General features: G+C 35.3%; 1 protein-coding gene and 1 pseudogene across 3 annotated transcripts in view; one reads left to right on the forward strand and one right to left on the reverse strand.

Annotated features, from left to right (window-relative positions):
• Nucleotides 1–23,338, reverse strand: part of FSTL5 (follistatin like 5) — a 677,763-nt gene that overhangs the window by 311,372 nt on the left and 343,053 nt on the right. For all 3 annotated transcript variants that reach the window (XM_027116858.1, XM_027116857.1, XM_027116856.1), the window contains exon 5: nucleotides 12,189–12,385. In XM_027116858.1, coding sequence (XP_026972659.1) covers nucleotides 12,189–12,385 — 197 coding nt within the window. The remainder of the gene's footprint in view (nucleotides 1–12,188; nucleotides 12,386–23,338) is intronic.
• LOC113625917 (AP-3 complex subunit sigma-1 pseudogene) lies at nucleotides 18,520–19,133 on the forward strand (annotated as a pseudogene).

Below are 23,338 nucleotides of genomic sequence, written 5' to 3' on the forward strand. Positions count from 1 at the left end.
CATTCCTTTTCATTCTGGGTAGCTGCATAGCTGTGTCCACGGTCTTTCATATTTGTCCACAGAGGGAGTGGTTCATATGGCTTGGAGCTTTGCTTCCCCGTGTTTTTTTTTTTTTTTAAGTTGGTGCAATCAGGAAACACAGACTCTGAAGTCAGCCAGCTCTGGGTTCAGACCATGCCAAGGACACTTAATAGTTCTAGAATATCTGGCAAGTCACTCAACCTTTTCTCAATTAGAAATTAAAGATAGTAACCTCTATCTCTCCTGGTTGTTGTGCAGACTTATAAAAACATGTATATGCTTATACACACACATATCGTCAAGTGCAAGACATACAGTATACATTCAGACCTAATCAAAGTTAAAAATAATGATTTTTATTTAACGTGCTTCTCATTATAATAATTCATGCAGATTTCCACACCAGCTTGTGCACGTTATAGTTGTATATTCATGATGCTTTATTATTTCTTTTGGTAGACCGGGATGATTCAAGCTTTGTCACAGCAATGGCAGATTGGTGATAGGAATTACTAAAGAGCTATTTTTAACCTTTTATGGAACATCTGTAAGTTAGAAGTTGTTATGCCTGCGCTTGGATGAGCTGCAGAGACAGCGCTGAGGATGGAGCTTAGCCGACGGATCACTAGAAGCTCCAGCCCCTCCTGTAGCCACCTGAGTGGTGACATGCAATGACAGCACCTGCACTGCTAAATACGACTTTTACACATCATGTGTTCTCTCTTCTTGTTTACTGGATTCAAATTTCATTGGCTAAGCTGGCATTTGCTGCCTTAGAAGGGGAGGAAAGTGAATGATTTATCTGCTTTCCATATAAATGGATATTGTCAATAGTGATGATTAAAGCCCTAGGCTTTAGCACAGTCCAGCTGGAGGGATTAACAAAACTATCTAATGGCTGAAGCTATCTCTCCTACAAGCCTAATGGGGAAACAAGTACTGCTTTTCTGTTTAGAAAGCAACGGCGCTCTCAGCCACTCTCCATCTGTTATTTGTTGGATAATGGGAAGTGACTTTTCCCAGGTGGCGGAGGGGCAGTGTGTTTGATCTTACCTCACTATACTCTTCCTAAAGACCTGCAGTGCCAGCACTGTGGTAATTTTTAGGATGCAGTGACACCAGGATTTGGTCAGATATTTTAATACTATTTTTAGTGACTTTTAGTCACGTACCTGTTTGTGAAACGATGGAACAGAAAGTTGGGGGAGAAGCTTTCATCATTGTACTGTATGTCTCATATTTATTTCTGTTCTAATATTTCACTCAAGTTAAATCATGTATAGACCCAGAGAACAGATTCCTACTTTTTTCCTTGAAACTGGTTTTGACATAAGACTAGCTTGCTTTTGATTTGATCTTGAACTTGATTTGATCATGATTATAAAACTCCAGCTGGATATGCTGTTTTAATGAATGTGCTTTAGGAAAGTGCATGGTCCTGGCTAGTGAGCTTTTTATAAAAATCCTTGTTCACAGACGCTTGGCCATGCCCACGCACAGGAGAGAGGTGATTGACTCCCTCATTCTTCCATATTTTAAATACACGTTTTCCTCATTTAGTCCATTTTTGGTCAATGAAATAGCCTACTTAAGACATGCTTCCTAGTAACTTTTTCTCTCCTTTGTTTCCTGATGGGAGCATTGGCACGCTCTGGGGTGTTCCAAATGCAGAAGATACCTTCCTATAGACCTTTTAACCAGCCTGGGAAAATTGCTTCAGATATTTGGAGTTCTGATAGCCTTAACGAGCTGAATGTGTGACTGGGGGAAAGAAAGAATAAAACAAAATAGTAGTAATACATTAAGCACTCTGGTGCTGGGGAACCAAACTTGTAGGACATTTATATCATTTACCGTCTGGCTCTGGTTCCAAAGACTTCCCACTGTAGCTTCCTCAGAATGCATGTGTTACATCTGAACCAGAGATTCTTGACAAGGCCAGACTCACTGAATATACTGTCATTGAAGTATCTTATGTTGAAACTTTAGTCTAGGAGGCCAGTCACAGTTTCATTTGCAAAGTATCTTTTTAATTCAGGTAAGTACATTGTTTTTTTAGGCATAATGCTACTGCACACTTAATAAAGTACTGTGTAGTATAAAAATAACTTTTATATGCACTAGGAAACAAACAAACAAAAATTATGTGACTTGCTTTATTGCAATATTGTGGTAGTCTGGAACCAAACTGCAATATCTCTGAGACAGGCTTGTACACTACACAGAATCTCAGATGACGATAACTTATCTAAAGATAAATAAAACTGGAAAGAGAGATAGAAAGTGCCAGAGGTAGATGCAGAGGATTGTCTCCCTGCTAAGAGATGTATGGTTATTAGATTTCTGGGGATAAGGCATGATTTGGACATCCAGGTTTATTATATTAACTCTCACAAAAGCAATAAGATACGTGTAGTTGATTTTGATGGTCTCAAGTCAGGTCATGGTGATGAGACCATCTGTGTAGGGGGTAGGAAGACAGAGGAGTCTAATCTTCCAGTTTTGTGTCTTGTTCTTTCCTCTCCTTGGTGGAGTGGGAGAAAAGATGAACTCGTGAGCTATACCACTCATACTGCCAACTACTAATTGGCACTTGCCAGCTCCCTCTACAAGGATTAAATCATGCGCTGCTGCAGCTGCTGACCTTCAACACCCCCTGAAAGGAGTTCAGGTGGAGAGCAGAAATGAGGGCCTCTGTGCTCTGCAAAAAAGTGGCAGAACAGGTCTTCAGATAGTTAGATATTTTCAGGAGACAATTTTATGTGCTCAATTCTTGCATCTCCTCATATCTAGAAAAGCACTAAAATCCTTCGTGGTGACGTCTGCTCCTTGTGACGAGTAACCTTCACGAGACCAGCAGAAACCTTCTGCAAAAAATATGTGCTTGACTGCATGTACTCCCTCTTCACCAAAATCACATGTACACTGACCTGCCCCCCAAAATCTTTGGAGCAGTTTCTCAGAGCTCTCCGAAATGCTGTCTCCCGGGCTATAGTCCTCATTTTGCCCCAAATAAAACAACTCACAGCTCTCACGTTGGGCATTTTTTTTTTTGATTGATAATATGTTCAAGTAATCTGAGTTCTTCCTCATCCTTTGAAACTATTTTTCTCAAACTAATCATGCCTGTGTCAGAATCACAATGGTCTTAGTAGAGTTAGAGCTCAGTGATCCTCTATTTTAAAGAAAGTCCATCACGTTTGTGAAGTTAAGCAGAGGTAGATATATTCAGTCCTTTACTTGACAAATGTGTAGGCTCAGAAAGGCTCCAAGGCTCAGAAAATAAATATACTCCTGTGGTAACAATACACATCTCCAGGCACTGGCTTTTAACTTTCTCCCACATCAATATAGGTTGGCTCTTCTGTTACTTGGTCCTCCAGACTACTTCTTATCCACTTTCTTCCTTTCTCCCTCTCTCCCTTCCTCCATCCCTCTTTCTTTCCTTTCTTTACAACCACCATATGAATAGTTCTAGGGACTGGAGATTAATTAGTAAGTAAGAATGACTCCCTTATGGAGTTAATATTCTAGAAACGGTGAGTGGGAACATGTAATCAATTGAAAAAAAACAAGATAATTATGGATGGTCAACAGCGCTTAAAAATAAACAATGTGAAAGGACAGACGGTAAATAATTAATATTACAAATTATAATGGTATAATCATATATAACTGATGCTACCCTGCAATAGGTGTATTAAAAGAAAAGAATTGCATAAAACAATCACATCTTCTAAGTTCTCTTTTAGGTTTCGTAACATGCTTAACACGTTAGAAGACATTTAAAAAATCATTAGGGCCAACATTAATTTTGAAAGACTAGCTGAAGAGATAAAATTATTAAACAATTGGCGGGATGAAAACTATTTTAGTTTTAAGGCATTCTATATGGCTCACAGGGATTCTCTGAACATGAATGCCAACATGTTTAGTATACTTTGACATTCTAAAGGAATGCTACAAACAATATATTTAAAATTTTTTTAAAATTTAATTTTAAATTCCAAGTTGTCTTATGATACTATGAACAGAGTTAAAGCAAAAAAAAAAAAAAAAGAATATTTGAAACTACTTACTAAGGTTTCCAGCTACAATTGAAATTACTGTTTATTAATTGGAGCCCTGAGCTACACCTAACCCAACAATACAGGCCTTACCTTTCTCTTTTAAGTGCTAACTGTTGCTGTTATTATTCTGAAATCCTTAGCCCTTGAAAGGAAATTCCCGATTCTACTAGGATCTACCTACTGGCATTGCCAATGCCATTTTAACAACTGGTTTCTGCTGCCTTATTTTGTATACCTGACAGGTTTATGGGGTTTGTAAATGTTGGATAGGATTAATTACCACGGCACTCCCAGACAGCCCTCACTTATCTCCTTCTCTACCCAAACAAAGGCTTATTTATTTGCATTTAGTTTGTTTCCACTAAAATAGCATTTTATCTGTGGGATAAAACAATTCTTACCAATCTCATTACACATAAATATGTTGACTAGCTACAAGAACCCTTTTAAAAATCTTTAAAACTGTAATAGGCTTAACAAATCAAAATAAAGACTAACTGTCCATTCCCTATGTAACAGTTCTAATAAATTTTAAAGAAAATGGATATGTACAAAGTCTGCAAAGACATCAGCACCATGCCTATCCTGTTAGCTTAAAAATATCTAGCGTTATTTATTCTTGCTTTTTTATTTAATTTTGTAAATGAATTCACATATGGTAGTCATTGAGCAAATGGCTCTTTAAGTCAAATATATATAACATAATAATCTAAATCCTGAGAACAAGTAGTTCCTTTTATTATTTTAATAAACAGTTGTCATGTGTGCACATTAAGGAAATATTTCATTCTAATATGTATTCTTAATGTGAATCAGCTTATTAAGATGACAGAATCTAAATGAAGAAAAAAGCTAAATCAATATACTCAATACAGCTGCTAATTTAAACTCAGACTCACAGGGGAATGACTTTGCATACTTAAACTCCATGGGTGGTTATTTTATGAAATGGGGAGAAGGCTGAGGAACACATTTGCCAAGCCATTAGCACCATTTCACTTCAAGAACTCTACGTTGGCTGCTCTTAAATTAAGCAAGGAGAATTTTAGGCTGAGGTTGGCTCTAATGCCTTGGCACATACAATACAACCAACCCCTAAACCTGTAAATGCCTCAAGGTTATGAAATCAAAACCTAAGGACAACGGGTCACAAACAACTAGGCTTTAATCTGTAGCCAATTAGTACTTTCCTTACTTTGCTTTCACCTTCTCTCTGTAAAAGTTTTCCCTAGCTCCCCTCCGCAGAATGCTTCTAACAACTTTTGGTATGGCGCTGTCAGATTTGAATGGATTTTTGCTCAGATAAACTCAACACTTTAATATGCTTCAGTTTATCTTTTAACATTGCTAATAAAGTCAAGGGTGCCATTCTGCTGAGTGAAGTCTGCGTATGTATCCCCTCATTTTACTCTGAGGAACCATGATGCAAGAAGTAGTTGTCCTTTCTCTAAGGGACAATTTATACAAATTCCCTTGTGCTTCTAACCCTGGTTAACTTCTGTGACCCTATAAAATCCAAGTCTCCCCATATTGCTCTGCACACTTCCCAATCTGACCTAATCTCATTTCCTTTCCAACTCAAACCCATCATAGTATCCTCTGTAAATCCTGCTCTCTGATCAGAAAATTCTCTTTTGGCTTCTATTTTTATGAAAACATGTTCTTCACCATACTGACTTTAAGAAAATCTGGCTACCCCTTAAGAAAACCAGTTGTCCAATAATTTTAACAACTGGAGACTAATTTTTTTCTCACGTCTATTCTACCTCAATGGAAGGAAGATGGTCAAAAATTAAATGCTTCCCTATTGGCACTTCTGGATTTCTTCCTCCTCCCAAATGAGTTTTCTTTCTTCAGATAGATAGATAGATAGATAGACAGATGGATGGATGATAAATAGAAGCTACTCCTTTGAATGTCAGGTCATTCAGTTACATAATTCTTTCCTATTCTCTCCCCATAATTCACCAATGATTTACCCCTCAATTCACAATATTTCTGTCTACCTTAACTCTTTATCAATATCCCCAGAAACTTCAAAATGCATATGAATAAACCACCAGGAAGAGTTCTATGCTTCTTTTCATAGCAAATGATCATTAACCTTCTCTCTTCCAATGACCTTTTCTTACATGCCAGCCTGCCAAAAGGAATGTGATCATACCTTAGGTCACTTCATCCTGAAATCCTTATTTCAAGCATTACAGGTCTATTTTCAATAACATATGTTCTTAAAACCATAAATGTGTTACTGTGTAGCTGAGCGCCTGACCATACTAGTCACATATACAATACTTAGGGGAGAAACCCTGTTTGTTATTATGTTTCAAATAAAGACTATACTTTACATTTGTTAAGGCTTTTTCAGTGAGCTATTATCCTATGAGACATACATTTGAATATTAAGCAAATTTGCAGCATATTGCTACAAGGACAATTTTCACTGAAGCAAGCATTAGTAAAGCTCAGATTTCACCATAGACCCAAAGAGAGCCCTGAATTCTTGCTGTTGGAGAAGGCAATTTAAGAGAAGCAGGAGAGAGATACAGATAATAGAGATGAACCTCAGACACTTGTTTAGATTTGGGGAATGGAACTAAGAGAGAACACCAAACAAGAAAAGTTTCACACCGTCAGCCTGGTCTTTGGAAAGAGCCAGAAAATTTGATTTTGCCTTTAGTGCATAAAACCGGTTACTGGCTGAGACCACTCAGTTCTACTACCTCATTCTGAATAGGACCCAGGCAGTATAGCACAGATTTAAGAAAAGATACAGGGCTGCCTAGACCAAAGTAAATTAAATGTCCATTTACCCGTTGTCAATAAAGAGAGAAGAGACATCTTAAAACAAAAATGCTCAACAAATACTTTAAATGTGATTGAAATATTACCTTTGTCATATAGTAATTAAGACACGTATATGGGAGAGGAGAGAGTGATGAACTGTTCTGTTCCTGTAAAAATGCTCCCACACTCTCCCCTGTCATCCAACCCCATGTCCCTCAGGAAGGCAAAAATCCTCACCAAGGGTGAAAATGGACATCATACACACTTGAGGAAAGAGAGAGAGGTGGGATTTCACTTGGTTCTGAGGGTATAAAAAATAAGGCAGAAGACAGAAGATAAGAATTTCTACTAGTCTCAGGGATTGAAGACTTATTTGCCAAAGGAAAGACTGTGCCAGATATTGCTTTATTTTTTTTTTTAACATCTTTATTGGAGTACAATTGCTTTACAATGGTGTGTTAGTTTCTGCTGTATAATAAAGTGAATCAGCTATATGTATACATATATCCCCGTATCTCCTCCCTCTCGCACATATCGGTTTTTGATGTTGGTGTTATTATATTCTATAACTTGCCATTAGTTTTTAAGAAAGGCACATAGATGTTGGCAACTATTGAAAGTGATGTATTTGGTTATACACATTTAGGGGGAGAATATAAATAAAACAGAACTATATTGTTTTGAGTGATAAGGAATTTGGAGCCCCAGGGAAAATTAAGGAGTTGAAACTGAGAGATAGACTTGGGTCCTGCGTCTGTGGTACAGAAAATGCAAGGCATGATCTGGACAGAGCACAAGGAAAGGAAAAGTGTACAAAGTGCTTCATCTAAACTGGATTTCAATGTGTGATTTGTGTAATATGTGATATAATCCCATCCTCTACCACCCTATACATCTTCAGTCATTCAACCAAGTACATATTGCTTTTTGCAAATGGATTGTGTGTGTGTGTGTGTGTGTGTGTGTGTGTGTGTGTGTGTGTGTGTAGCTCAAAAAGAAATGCAAAGGGAATGACAGCCATCTGGATTATAGAAACGTAATAGTATTATTACAATTACTACTACAATTATCATTACTCAGTTACTGTACTATACTAACTGAGGACTTATATATTTTTAAAATATTTAAATTGTAAAATATAGTCAATTAAAGCATACTGTTTCTTTCATAACACATCTATGTCTGTCTTAATCAAGATATTGCTTTCAATTATTTCTTATAACTTCGTTTTATGGGCAAGAAAAAACTGCACAAAACTAGGTATTTTACAGTTTGACAGGTAAGGATATTTTAGTATAATATATATCAGCATCTTAAAAACAAAATATATATGATACTTATTTAAAGTTTAGTTCAATTTAACATCATATCTGTAAAGACAGGGGCACTATATACTCTGGAGAAAAATGCCCAACACCACAGTGGTTGCGGAATGATGCCATGTACTTGTCTCTAGCCTAGAACTCAGGATTTAACAACATTCATACTAGCTACGTGAGATAAGCAGATGAGTACTTCAAATGATGTGAGCAAAATAAATAATGAATAAATAAATAAAACATGCTACCATTTATTTTTCCTAATTTCTTGGAATAACCAAACTATTTTTCTTCTTTTGTAAGAAACACTTTTTCATTGTGAAAATTGGTATTAAAATGCTTGCATATTTAATAACATGTACATAGATTTCTGGGTTATAATGGCCGATTTGTTCTCACCTATCAGCTGATTGTAAACATTAAAAAATGCAGGGCTTCCCTGGTGGCGTAGTGGTTGAGAATCTGCCTGCCAATGCAGGGGACATGGGTTCAAGCCCTGGTCTGGGAAGATCCCACATGCTGCGGAGCAACTGGGCCCGTGAGCCACAATTACTGAGCCTGTGCTCCACAACAACAGAGGCTGCGATAGTGAGAGGCGTGCGCACCGTGATGAAGAGTGGCCCCCGCTTGCCACAACTAGAGAAAGCCCATGCACAGAACCGAAGACCCAACACAGCCATAAATAAATAAATAAATACATTAAAAAAAATGCAAAGGATGAACTGGATGGAAATATTGATCAGTTGCTCATCCACTAACTCAAGCGTGTGTGCCCTCTTTATATTTCCATTATCCTCCACGGTATGCACAGGAAACTTAGATTGGAAAATTTAATTAGAGCTAACAATTACATCCTGTTTTCTATGTGCTAGTTATGTTTCTAAGAAGTCTACATTTTCAAAATAATATCAATATCACATCCAGCTTACATACTAGGTATTATTATCATTGTTGATATGTAGAAAGGGAAGTTGGGACACAGAGAGTTTGGGTCATTTGTTAAAGGTTGCACAGGAATTAAGTAATAGATATGAGTCCATGTTCTATAATCAAAGTTCTTAAACTGTGATACTATAGATCTTACCCCCTTTAACTATTGCTTTTTATTATCTCTTTCTTCTCTCAACTACCTCTAGTTTCTAATTTACTTGAAAATCTGCAAGAGAAGCTTTAGAATATATATTCATTATGTGGAGTATGAACAGAACACGGGCAGCCAGCTTTTATGCTGAATTTATAAAACCTCAAAGCCAAATTACGTTCATTAATTTTTACTTGCCATTGGCAGTATCTTGGAATTACAGATTACATTTCTGTTAATAATAGCTTGTAAATTATTAGCAGACACCATTAAGATCCTTTTCCCTTTTACTCTTTTAATTTAAATTATTTTGAAACTTGATATTAAACGAGGATATTATATGTTTCCAAGCTGATTTTTAAAGTCATATATATTATTGACTTTAATATTATAATACTTGGAATACAAGTTCTTTAAAAGCACCTGTAACCTAAAAAGACACAAGTCAAAAACAATATTTATGCTCGTAAGAGCTAGAAATGTATTATATCTTTTCCATGGCGTCAGTTACAACCTTCTGGTTTTTTCATAGCTGATTGCTGACAGATGAGACGCTAACATTTCCACTCTATAAAGCTGAAGGAAGGACTGGGGCATGTCTTCAGGGGTTAGTAAGTATTACCTCCCCAGATCCTTCCTTGCCTGTACCTTGTGGATGGTCAACATATAAACAGGATTCTGAAGATCCTTTCTGCTCTCACATGATAACTTTCAGATGAATTGGAAGGGCACTTTTCAGATGTAAAAGCAAATCCAAATCAAAGGTAACAGGAAAAACAAAACTAAACGTTGTAGCAGATGACTTTAAATAAATAAATAAATATATTTATTTATTTAGCAGATGACTTTATTATGTCCTTCCCAAAGATATGTTCAAGTCTTAACCCTGAGGACTTCAGAATGTAAACTTTTTTGGAAATAGGGTCATTGAAGATGTAATTAGATACTGTAAGATGTGGTCCTGCTAGAGTAGGGTGGACCTTCAGTCCAATATGACTGGTATCTTTGAAGAAGGGACAAAATGATGTGAAAACAAATACACAGAGAGAAGCTATCTGACTGCAGAGGAAGGGACTAGAGTGATGCACCTACAAGCCAAGGAATGCCTGGCACTACCGGAAGCTGAAAGAGGCAAGAAAAGACTCTCCCCCGCAAGAGGCTTCAGATAGAGCATAGCCCTGCCAACACCTCCACCTCAGACGCTGAGCCTCCAGAACTGACAGAGAGGTTGTCTGAGCCACCCAGTTTGCGGTACTTTGTTATGGCCACCCTAGGAAACTAATATAAACTTGGATGTAGCAGAAACTTGAAACAATTATAGGTGAGTGATGTCAATGCCATTTTCCAGTGATGAGCAATTTTCTCTTTGGACCCAGAAGTGGGTCCTAGATTTGGTCAGATCATGTGTCACACCCAACCACTGGTTAAAGTAGTGTAGACATGTTAATGAAAACTAAAAACTATTATAAAATTAAAAAGGAAGAAACAAAACCAAAAACACAATATATTTGAATATGTCAGACATGCATAGATCCAAGTGACATGCCTTAAATATAAATTCATTTTAACTGAATTATGTCATTACTAGAAATGTAAAATTCTAAAGAGTTTCATTCTTGAAAAATAAATTATGACATGTATGACAACATGAATATCTTAATTAAAAGTTGTCTAACTTTACCTTAAAATTCCAGAATTTCATTCCTTGAATCCCAGGGCCTGGGACTTAGTAACTACTCATTAAATGTAAGCTGAATTAAAGAAGATAATGAAAACGGTGTGTTTTTTAATTACCTAGAATGACAAGTCAATTTGCTCACAAGGTCACTTTGACATGAAGTCTCTAAACTATGTTACACTATCCTAAAACTTGAAATACTTGCATAATAAGACCGATATTCCACATTGTTGGATTTTTTTAAGTAAGCCATAAAATTAAATATGAAATGTGAATGGCATGATGTTGTGGAAATAGACAATTGAATTTTTTTTTTGAAAACTATATTTCCTGTTAAGCACAGCAGCAAAATCCACCTTAAGATCCACTATAGGAATTACCATGGACTCAGCAACACTCCTCAGGGCTATCACCAATTTCCTAGTCGCCCTGGAGTGGCTTATTCTCTCCTTTGCTCCCTAAAAACCTATATATATTTGTGGAGAAATTTTATGTCCATCATTTTACATTTCCATCACTATTCACAAGTAATTTAGGTTCTTAAATCTGGGTATTTCAGTTTCCTTCAGCAGTCTGTCTCAGTAACACACACATTAAAATATTTCTAATTTTCCAAAATGGCTCACATAAAGACCTTTTGTCTATTAAAATATTCTCTTCTCTTTAATAACAATTTGTCTATATGTATCATTTTGGTGGCAATTTTCAAAGAAATGAAATTTAATAATGTTGACATAATATTAAAATCAGATTTAATATACCTGATCTTTGATAATTAAAAAAGTACTGGAGTAGGTCAATAATTGAATACCTTCTTAAATCACTTATTTACAATATGTTATAGATGTACTGTTCAGTAATGCTCTTGAATACCAGATAAACAAGCTTCCATTGACTGATAGAAAATTAAACATTACAAAAGCTCCAGAATATATCTGGAGATATTTTATAAATTCTATAAGAGAGAACTGGCAATTCCTTTAGGTATTTAAGGTACAGAAACCGGTCAAAAGTAGGTTATCTCTTTTAAATTGTACAACATCATATAAATGTTACTTAAAATTAATACTGCTGATAGAGTAGTCAAACTTTTCTCTTAAAAATATTTTATGTCTATAGTCAAATTATATGAATAAAAATATTTTTACTTATATAGCATAAATTCACACAAATGTAAATATATTGCATATGCTATACTTAAATTAGCTTGTTAATTTAGTCATTAATCCTACCTGAGTTAGTTCATTGATATCTACAAGTCCATTACTGTCGGCATCAAAATATTTAAACATTTGATCCACCAGCAACTTCTTCCGAAATACGTCATCACCGTTAGGGTTTTCATTGTCTTGTGTAACATATTTTTGATTTTGTAAATCTAAAAGCATGCTTTTCATCTTGCTGTATTCAGTGGCCTCGCAGTTATCTCCTGTAACAAAAGAACTAAGTTATTTTCAAAACAATATTATTAGAAAGGAATCATTTATTTTATTAATGTTTTAAGCTGATATCTAGTAGCATACTTTGTACATAATATTTATGTTTCTACTTGCATACTTTACTACTTGTACAAGGAAAAAAGAATGGGCTATTTACATGAGAGGATAGAAAATTTTCATTAGTATCAAATCCAATAACAACACAAATACTGTGTGTTTTCTCGATGACAAAGTCATTGATTCTATGAATGTACATAGAAAAACATGATAGCTTCAATTGGCTCCAATGTTTAAATACACTACCTTAGTTTAACTCCTCACTATACATGTCTACAGTGATAATTTCACAGGTTTTGAACATGAGGTTCAGGGAGATGAAATGGCTCACCCAAACAAAGGGTTAGATTGTGCTGGATTTTGTGCTTAAACTGATATATATATCTGGCTCCAAAAGAGTATAGTAAGTTTTAAATTGGAAATATATATATTTTTTACATTTGGATTTGTTTTGAAGAAGTTTGTGTGTATTTACATTTTTTCTTGATTCTATTTTTTTTATTTTGTTTTGCGGTACGCGGGCCTCTCACTGTTGGGGCCTCTCCCGTTGCGGACCACAGGCTCCGGACGCGCAGGCTCAGCGTCCATGGCTCACGGGCCCAGCCGCTCCGCGGCATGTGGGATCTTCCCGGACCGGGGCATGAACCCGTGTCCCCTGCATCGGCAGGCGGACCCTCAACCACTGCGCCACCAGGGAAGCCCTCTTGATTCTATTTTTAATGATGCTAAGCTCATATTTGTTTTCTTACAAAAGTTTATTTATTTACTTATTTTTCTGATATTCATCTATTTCTCCATTTAGAGTCTTGGTGTATAATATGAAATATGTTTCCATTTTGTATCTTGAAGTCTTAACCTGTCAATTTCATTTCCACAGCTAAAGTATGAGCTTACTGAAGTAACAACACATTACAGATTTTCAGTATCTCCCATAAAATAACCAGCAGAACACTGGGAACTTCACAGTTAATGGAAATTGTTGCTTGGCTTAATATCTTCAAAAATAACTGCAATTGCTCTAATATCTTGACATCATTATTTTACAAAGGATTTTTCTTACAACAGTCTCCATGCTGATGTCTTTATAACACATTGAAATGAAATGTGCTTACTATTGATAGCAAATGTGATATAAAATGTATACAGAAAATACAATGTGTAATGTAATTTATTAATGAAAAAGTAGGCATTATATTAACTGAGAATTTTCACAATATATTTTTTAGGAAAAAACCTAGCTTTATAGTTGTAGTTCATTTCGACAATTAAGCTGTGACAGAGTCTACAATATTTCTAAAGATTTTAAAATATATGTCTGAGAAGCATGGGGTTGGGGTCTCATTCCTTTTCCTGACAAGATGGAAAACAATCTCTTCCAGAGAGATGAGAGACTACCTTGTTTTTCAAAGACAGTGAAATGGCTTCTGTTTTTCAGCAATTTTAGTGTTTAGTAATCCTGTCAAGAACTTCATTTTTTACAAGATGTAAACTTTGTACCACAAATTAAGTGAATTTTGCACTATTCTGTTCTCAGTAAAGAATAATAATATGTTTTCATAATAGAACAGAAATCACTGACAAAAGGGAAAAGTAATCAAGTCCAGAGGGATAGGTAACAATTTTGGTGTCTGTGAAAGATGCATAAAAGGAGACTTCAATTACTTGTGCGTGTGTGTGTGCAGCGGGAAGAGGGAGAAAACCATTCCAACAGCCCTCCCTGGGATTTCTGTATTTGACCTGGGACCTGCCTGTCCTTTCATTTGACTGATGGGAAGGAGGATGGAGTCTGGGGGAAGTGACCTGTGTCTATCCATGATGAGCAGGTGAGAACATGGGAAATAGAATTTAAGTGCTGAACACCTTTTAACTAATATTTGAAATTTGGTGTGAGGAGATACAATTTTAGGTTGTTACACTCTAATTTTGATCAAATCAAGTAATACAATCATCATCATGCTCTCTCTATAGATACTTTTTCCCAAATTGTAAATTCCCTGGCAAGTCCAGGTATTGAGGTAGTTGCTGGCAATCCAAAGAAAACAAAAATAAAAGCATTGCAGTTAAGGTATTCACATTCTATGGAAATGTGCAATAAACAGTCCTAAAATTATGTAACACTTTGTAGAATTTAAAGATTTTAAATAATCGCTGTTATAGATTTTTTTTAGTAATAAATAGATACATCTATTATTAATATATAGATTACCTGTAATGCAGGCTTTCTATGTGCCAGGAACTTTTTATGTATTAAATCACTTAACTCTCATGACAATCCAACAAGAAAGACCTTATAATTACCATTATTTTACAGATGAAGAACTAAGACACAGAGATTAAATAACTTTATCAAAACTACAGAGCTAGAAAGGAGCACAGTGATTTTTACAGCCAGGCAACATCTCTTTTAGCCTTTATTCTCTACTTTTCTCATCTTCAGAACTGAGTTTAAAATCAACTTATACATGGATTCAGTAAATTTGTCCAAGGATTATTTGGAAAGTGAAAAACAAATATAATAATAAACTCCGGGCAATATCATTGCTTAAATTGCAGGTAGAGAAAAAAGAACTTGCAACGGGAGAGAGAGAAAAAGAAAAGGAGTATCTGAGAAATAGCAAGAAAACTATAAGTACTGAAGAGGAAGCTAACAGGAAAAGAACTTTTCAAGAAAGAGGGTGTGATGAAAGGTTAAATGTTTCAGAGTAAAAATAAGATAAGAAATGAAACCTGCTCATTAGATTCCTTAAGTTGGAGGTAACTGATGACAATAAAGGGAAATTTTAGTGAATAAATGGAAAAGTCCTATTACAATAGGTTAAAATGAGTAAAAACAAAATGACGATTTGGAAATATTAAATGTTTACTACCCTTTTAATAAGGATCAATATAAAAAATAGAATTAATGAAAAAGAATAGATATTTAGAAATAAACATCAATGTATATTAAGAAATCATGGCCTCATCCAAGAATAATTTCAAGAAGGAAGTTAAGAAATTTTAGTTTGTTGATTTGTTTGCTTTGGTAGGATTCCTTTCTCAATACTTAAGCAACCCATGGTGTTAGGAAAAGAAACCTGACACCTGCTGGCGTTAGGCAGCGAAAGGAAAGAGAACTTCTGGACTCACTTGGTGCTCTTGGAGACCAGTAAGAGATCACCTCTGCTGTGCCTGTTCTAGACACTGAGGACAAGATGAATGAGGTCGCCACCTGATGGTACCTATACTCCTCCTGCCTATGAATGCAGATTCCAGGGCTGTGCTGACTCTGGACTCAGAGTGATTCTAGGGCAGTTAAAATCCACCAGGTCTTGTGGGGCCTGGAAGAAAGCAGAATCTCTGACTTTCTTTTTTTTTTTTTTAACTTTTTTTCTCATTTAAGTAATAGATTCATAATTTTATTCCAACTAAACTATTTTGTGAAACAAAAAACATGCTTGATAATGCCACATGGCCAAAACATGCATGATATTTCTGTATTCTTATTATGTGCACAAGTTCTCACTTGTTTTTTCTAATTAATTTTTATCGGAGTATACTTGATTTATAATGTTGTGTTAGTTTCTGCTGTACAGCAAAGTGAATCAGTCATACATATATACATATCTGCTCTTTTTTAGATTCTGTTCCCATATAGGTCATTACAGAGTATTGAGTAGAGTTCCTCATGCTGTACAGCAGTTATTGTTGGTTACCTATTTTATATATAGCAGTGTGTATATGTCAATCCCAATCTCCCAATTTATCCCTCCCCCCTCCCCCGCTTTCCCCCTTGGTAACCATAAGTTTGTTTTCTACATCTGTGACTCTGTTTCTGTTTTGTAAATAGGTTCATGTGTACCCTTTTTTAGATTCCACATGTAAGTGATATCCTGTGAGATTTGTGTTTCTCATTCTGACTCTGACTTTCAAATGGTCAAACCTGTGTATTGGCAAGGCTTCTCCAAGACTCTACTGAACTGAGGATAATTACATTTTATATATCTGATAGTACCACCATCAGTTTTGAGTACACGATAAGTGCTCAAAAATATAGAGTTCATTAGTACATAGGGTTCTTGGTGTTATATACTCCATGGGTTTTAATAAATGTATAATGACATGTGTGTACCTGTATCTACAGAGTAGTTTCACTGCCCTAAAGATCCTCTGTGCTCTCTGCCTATTCATCTCTCCATCCTCCTTAACCCCTGACAAACACTGACCTTTTTACTGTCTCCATAGTTTTGCCTTTTCCAGACTGTCATAGATTTGGAATTGTATACAATATGTAGACTTCTCAGATCGGCTTCTGAGAAGTCAATGCATTTAAGATTCCTTTGTGTCATGGCATGTTAGCTCATTTCTTTTTATCACTGAATAACATTCCACTGTCTGCATGGACCACAGTTTATTTATCCACTTACCTACTGAAGGACATCTTTATTGCTTCCAAGTTTTGGCAATTTTGAGTAAAGCTGCCGTAAACATCCATGTTTAGGTATCTGTATGGACTTACATTTTCAAATCCTTATCCTAAGGAGCATAATTACTGGATTGTATGTAAGATTATGTTTAGCTGTGTACAAAATCACCAAACTGTCTTCCAAAATGGCTGCACCAGTTTGCATTCTCATCGGCAATGGATGAGAGTTCCTGTTGCTCCAAATCCTCACCAGCACTTGGTGTTGTCAGTGTTTTGGACTCACCATTACAATAGGTGTGTAGTTGTGTCATGTTGTCTTACAGGGAATTTTTTAAATGAATGAGGGACTATATTTTACAAGAGACATTGGTTCCATAACCTTTCCCCCACTCTCTGCACACACACAATGTGATTTGGCTTAATTTAACATCTCCTTAAACGTTGTTGACTAGTTAAGTGAAAATGATTAAAAACACAATTAATTCAATTGACATGCTTACTGATTAATTTTGGGAATTACTCTTACTGGAAATAAAAGGAAAGTATTGTGAGTTAAATATTAATTCTCCAAACACTTTGTTCCTTATGATGTAACTTTTTTCAATTATATGCCACATGGTCATTGACAACTGCCTACATCTATACTAGCAGTATTAAAAAGGGGTTTGATTTTCTAGCTTGGCAAATGTGGTATTATAATTTAATAAAGGTGTTCTAGTAACCAGGTCACTTTGCTCTCTTTACCCTGAAAGAACATTAATTAAAATGCTTTTGAGGGACGAGATTAGGCATCCCATGCTCTGTTTTCAATTATATTCTTCAAAGGTGACACACTTTGGAGCAAGTAGGCAGCTTAGCTCTTACTATCCCCACCCTCTCTCATCACCCTCACAAACAGAATCACATATTATAAAGTAAAGATGCAGAGAATGCTGGCAGAAAACACAACAAAATAAAACAGAGCACAATACAATGATGATGGCTATCTAGAATGCTTGGGAACCTTAGTGAAAAATGTATATTTATCTTACCTGAAATAAATACAACTTGTAATAAAATTATCACAATTGCTCAAGTGTGTGATTTTAATGTTTAGTGAATTAACAGTCTTTTAAGTCATTATCTTTATAGTTAAAACCAAGAAAATACAGTACGCTTCATATGAAAAGGCATACCTCCTATAAAATACGTGAGAAGTAGCTAATGATGTCAAACAGTTTATGAAATAAGTTTTTCCTAATTAATTATTGTTTGTTTTCTGGCAACCTTTCTACAAATATTTTGTACACAATATGAAGGACTTTCATCTTTTCACATTTTTGCAATTGCTGTTAAAGTATGAGTGCATGTTGCCTTAAAAATTATACTACACAGTTCTTACAGGTCTCATTGTGGTAGTCTGTGTTTTATAGAAGTTTTTAATTTTGATTTATATTATCTGGATCTATAATATTTCAAGGAGTAAAGATATATAAAGGATATTCTTGAATTTTTAAAAAATTTGATGAAAGTAATTTAAAAAAGTAATCAGGTTACGAAAAAGTGTCTATCCCTTAATCAAGTAGAGTCAAAACTAAGACTTGGCGCGCGCGTGTGCGGGAGGGGGCGGGTGGGGAAGGATCGCCAGCGAGATCCCGAGTGCCCGCCCCCGCCCCCGCCCTGGCCCCCAGCTCCCACCGGGTCGGCCCGGCTCAGCCATGATCAAGGCGATCCTCGTCTTTAACAACCACGGGAAGCCGCGGCTCTCCAAGTTCTACCAGCCCTACAGTGAAGATACACAACAGCAAATCATCAGGGAGACATTCCATTTGGTATCTAAGAGAGATGAAAATGTTTGTAATTTCCTAGAAGGAGGATTATTAATTGGAGGATCTGACAACAAACTGATTTATAGACATTATGCAACATTATATTTTGTCTTCTGTGTGGATTCTTCAGAAAGTGAACTTGACATTTTAGATCTAATTCAAGTATTTGTGGAAACATTAGACAAGTGTTTTGAAAACGTCTGTGAACTGGATTTAATTTTCCATGTAGACAAGGTTCACAATATTCTTGCAGAAATGGTGATGGGGGGAATGGTATTGGAGACCAACATGAATGAGATTGTTACACAAATTGATGCACAAAATAAACTGGAGAAATCTGAGGCTGGCTTAGCGGGAGCTCCAGCCCATGCTGTATCAGCTGTAAAGAATATGAATCTTCCTGAGATCCCAAGAAATATTAACATTGGTGACATCAGTATAAAAGTGCCAAACCTGCCCTCTTTTAAATAAAAAAAAAAATTAAAGGCCCCTCCCAGGTAAAATCCGGGGGAAAAGTCATCTAAGTTTACCATGCAGCTGTTTACCAAAAATAGAGGAGAGTCTTAACTTCTGCTCTTGGATTTAAGTCAAGGTACTGCATAGAAGTCATGTAAAATCAGTATGGAAGTTCATTGTTGCTTTTCTTGCTCAGTGATTTTGAAGAAATTGAGTAGTTACAGTGTGATTTTTTTCTTTATTCTCTAAACTGCATTCCCATGACCATCTAAGGCATGCCTCTATGTATTGGCTACCACAGTATTTTGAAAAGTGTTTGGGACATTTCTTTAAATTATGTATAACCCAAAATGTTCGTGTTTTGTATGGATCACAAATACAGCATTCCTTAATTCTTTGTTATTTGTCAGAATTGTTATTTAAAGAACGAAGTATGTATTGCATGAAAACATTATGACTTTTTCTCTTAGTTTAAATAAACTCCAAGGTAACTGGACTTCTAAAGCAAAAAACAAAAAAAACAACAAAAAAAACCTAAGACTCATGTAACTCCATTAAGAGCAGGACTCTTTGTACTTCTGAACACTAAATAATCTTGTCCAATAATTTTATCACAGTACCCAATATGTGGTTTTCAATGAAAATTGTATTGTTTGCATTGACCTTACAGGAGGTATGCTATTCATGTCTGTGAAGCCATAGGCATATAATGATTTTAATCCAATATATACACAGCAATTATTGTGTGTTGGCACTGTTCTAAGTATTTTACAGATAGCTCATTTAATCTTTAAAAGGATCCTGTGAAGTAAGTACAATTACTATACCATCTCCTTGAAACATAATAAGCCCAATAACAGGCTTGACATTTGACTTTACATGAAAGATTAAGAAAATTCTAACCCAACAATTGTAAGCGCATCATACTAGTTAACTCAGACATTTCTCATGAGGTACACAGGACTCACAAGTTGCATCTATTTGTCTCTTGAGAAGATAGAGAAGCTTTAAGTATTCTTTCTTTTATGTTACTCTACAAATTTGTGTGAAATTCTGTCAAGAATTTACAGTTTTCTGAGGACTGCCTGCATACACATATTCATGTATATGAATACACATATTCAATAATAAATCATGTGTCTTTTCCCTGCTACACTGAGAGAGAGAGAGGTCTTTTGGTTGGTAGGATTTTTAATTTCCCCAACAATCATTAGGAATGCTGCATAATATTGATAGAAATGACTCTCCAAGCCTGTCTAAACAACATAACTTCAAAAATATGAATCAAATGGAGATATTAACAGGTAAACTTGATAAACCACAATGATAGAGAAACACTGTAATACTTCTAGATGGGAAATGTAGATCAAGCAGCCAGTAAGCATAGTGCCTTGGTGTGGAGCAAACCCAGAAATATACTCTTACAGGAATATAGTACTCTTCTATAAGCATCAGGTTTAATGCTACATTTATATACAGTAGAAGGTTGAGGTTGAGTTACTTTCTTCCTGAAGTTTATAGTTTGGTGTTAAGTTTCCAAGTTATGAGCATAAGCATATGTCTTTTTCTGGTCACTGAATATCTTATTCAGTCAAGAGTTCATATATGTCTTGTCTCAGAATATCTCGGTTACTCTTTGTCTTATTTATCACAAAAAATACAAAATGATAGTAAAAAACAGGATTTCTTCTATGGTTTCTACTTTATATATTTTCTATATAGCCTATTCATTATTTTCCATCAAGCAAACAAAAGAGATAATAGTCATGAATGGGCATCAACCCCCAGCTATGTCTTTATCCTGTTAAATTTAACATAAAGAAATATTCTTTCCAAAGTACACCTAATTCTAAGCAACAGTAAATATTCAAATACCATTATACACTAAACATCACAACAGTAACATTTATAGTATTGTTGTTCTTTTGTTTTATGATAAATACTTTCATACAGGCTCAACGCTGAAGTGGGTTAGTATATGTAACAATTAATAGCTTGGATTTGGGAAGAGATCTTTTGTATGTATTGCATGTGTGGGGGGCAATATCACTTTATTGGATTTTTTAATCTTGATACAATGATCATGTACAAATAATTTATTTGAATAAATGTAACCTGTAAAAAACCATGTCCCTGGGGTAGTCACTATGTGTTGTCATTATTTCTTTTAAGAACAGCTGACCTTCAGGAGACATCGTCCAATGAGAATCCTTTGATATTTCACATTTCAATTGGTCATAGCATGGATGCTAGCGCTAACTGCCTCCTCATTGACCCCAAACCAACCAAATAAACACAAATGATTCTACCAATTTGTGTCTCTCTGTATAAAAGGATCACCCAATGCTCTCAAGAGTCCTGGTAGCAGCAGTTAAATAGTTCAGTCATCGACAGAAGACTTCTTCAACTGGACTGCCATTCTCTACTATATAATGATTCTATGGAATATTTCCAAAGTGGACCCCTATTTTTATCTGAAATTGCAATAACATAAAATACTATATATTAAGAACATTTGGTCATATATTGCCTACATGCAACATCTATTGTTTTGTTTTCTGGAAGACTATAAATGTTATCTGTTCAATTCCTCAGTAGTACATATTCATCGAAATATGATATTATTTGACATTTTATTTTAATTTACACATAGTCACACACAATAAGTAACAAATATTTATTTAGTCCTACACTTTCTTATGGGTATGCATCATGTTTAACAATAGCTCATCATGACCTTGACCAAAGATTTATAAGAGATAGCAAAGGCGGAGGACAAATGATATAAGGGATGTGAATAGGAGGACATGGGGTAATTAATACTGGAAAGTTTCTACATTAAGTATACACTGTGTGTGTCTTCTGTATTAGGTTTATGAGACAGTGAGTAAATAAATATAGGGGAAATGATAAATTAATCTTTTTTTAAAGATAGAGCAATTTCATTCTTTCATTATAGTTCTTTGGAGATATTTTCAACAAAACATAGTAAATATTCCACATATTAGAGAAAACAAACATTTCCTGATGTTAATAATAGAAAAAAATTTGAAAACAAGTTTTTCACCAACAAAAACTGAAAAACAGTCATATTTCTGACAGAAAATAGGTCAGATTTGATTCATGGGCAGTTGATGACTTCCTAGTTAGGTCAACGGCAAACATTTTCCATAAATTTATAGCTTAATTTTGTTCATTAAGGTGAAAATTATATTGAGAGTACATGATATGATAAAAGCATTTTATCCAAAATATGGTAGTGGCAAAGGTGTATTGAAATTAATAATAGTTCCCAATGCTTTTGAACATGTATAATAAATAAGGTACCACTAGTAACAACTATAATTAATAGCCATTTAATCAGTCTTGATAAAATATATTTTGAAAGCCTCCCAGAAATTGAGAAAATGAATAGTCCTAGAGACTGAATAACAGGTACTTTGGTAAGTTGAGTGTTTTCCCCAGCCCTCTAAATTATTGGCTTTCAAAAAGAAAAAAAAAATGGAGAACTGATGCAGAACCTAATCAAATTGTCAGCTAATTACCAATTTAAAAATAATTTATAACACTGGATCACTGTGTGATTTTTAGCCCATAAATTGGAAGGAGTTCAAATAATCGATTGACCTGTTATGTCAGACAGAGTCCAGTCAAAAAGCAAAACCAAACTAGATATTTCAAACAGGAGACAATATAGGGAACTGGTTTCCCTGTTGTTAAAGCATTAGGTGAAAAATAAAAAACAAAAAAATCTTGAAGTAACTCGGAGACAACTGCAGGAAGTAGCTACACCCTCAAGAGTTGGGGGAATTAGCTTGTAAATGAGATGAATTTGAGGTAATTATGAGATGCTGGTAGAGGCCTCAGTGAGGGAAAAGAAAACATAGTCAGTTAAGAAGCTCTGTAGTCTAAGAAGAAAGGAACGGTTTGATGAATTGGCTTTGTGTCATTGGTGAATGCATGGAAGCTGAAGTCTGACTGTGAAGGGAGGGCATGTGTAAATGTGAAGTAAAGATGTTCCTGGTCAAAACATGACAGTGTGCATTTTTAAGGAGTATTAAGACACTGCTGACTTAAAAAGAGACTACAAAAATGTCTAGTTTGGTGGAAGAAGGAATGAAGATAGATTTATCACACATCTTTATATCCTAAGGCCCATTCCTTGAAAAGGGAAAAATATCAGCTAACTGTAATTGAATGTGGGGGTCTGGCTGCTCACT

This window comes from Aethalodelphis obliquidens, unplaced genomic scaffold (genome assembly GCF_003676395.1).
Source record: "Aethalodelphis obliquidens isolate GAN/ISIS:26980383/991018 unplaced genomic scaffold, ASM367639v1 scaffold17, whole genome shotgun sequence".
Classification (NCBI taxonomy): domain Eukaryota; kingdom Metazoa; phylum Chordata; class Mammalia; order Artiodactyla; family Delphinidae; genus Aethalodelphis; species Aethalodelphis obliquidens.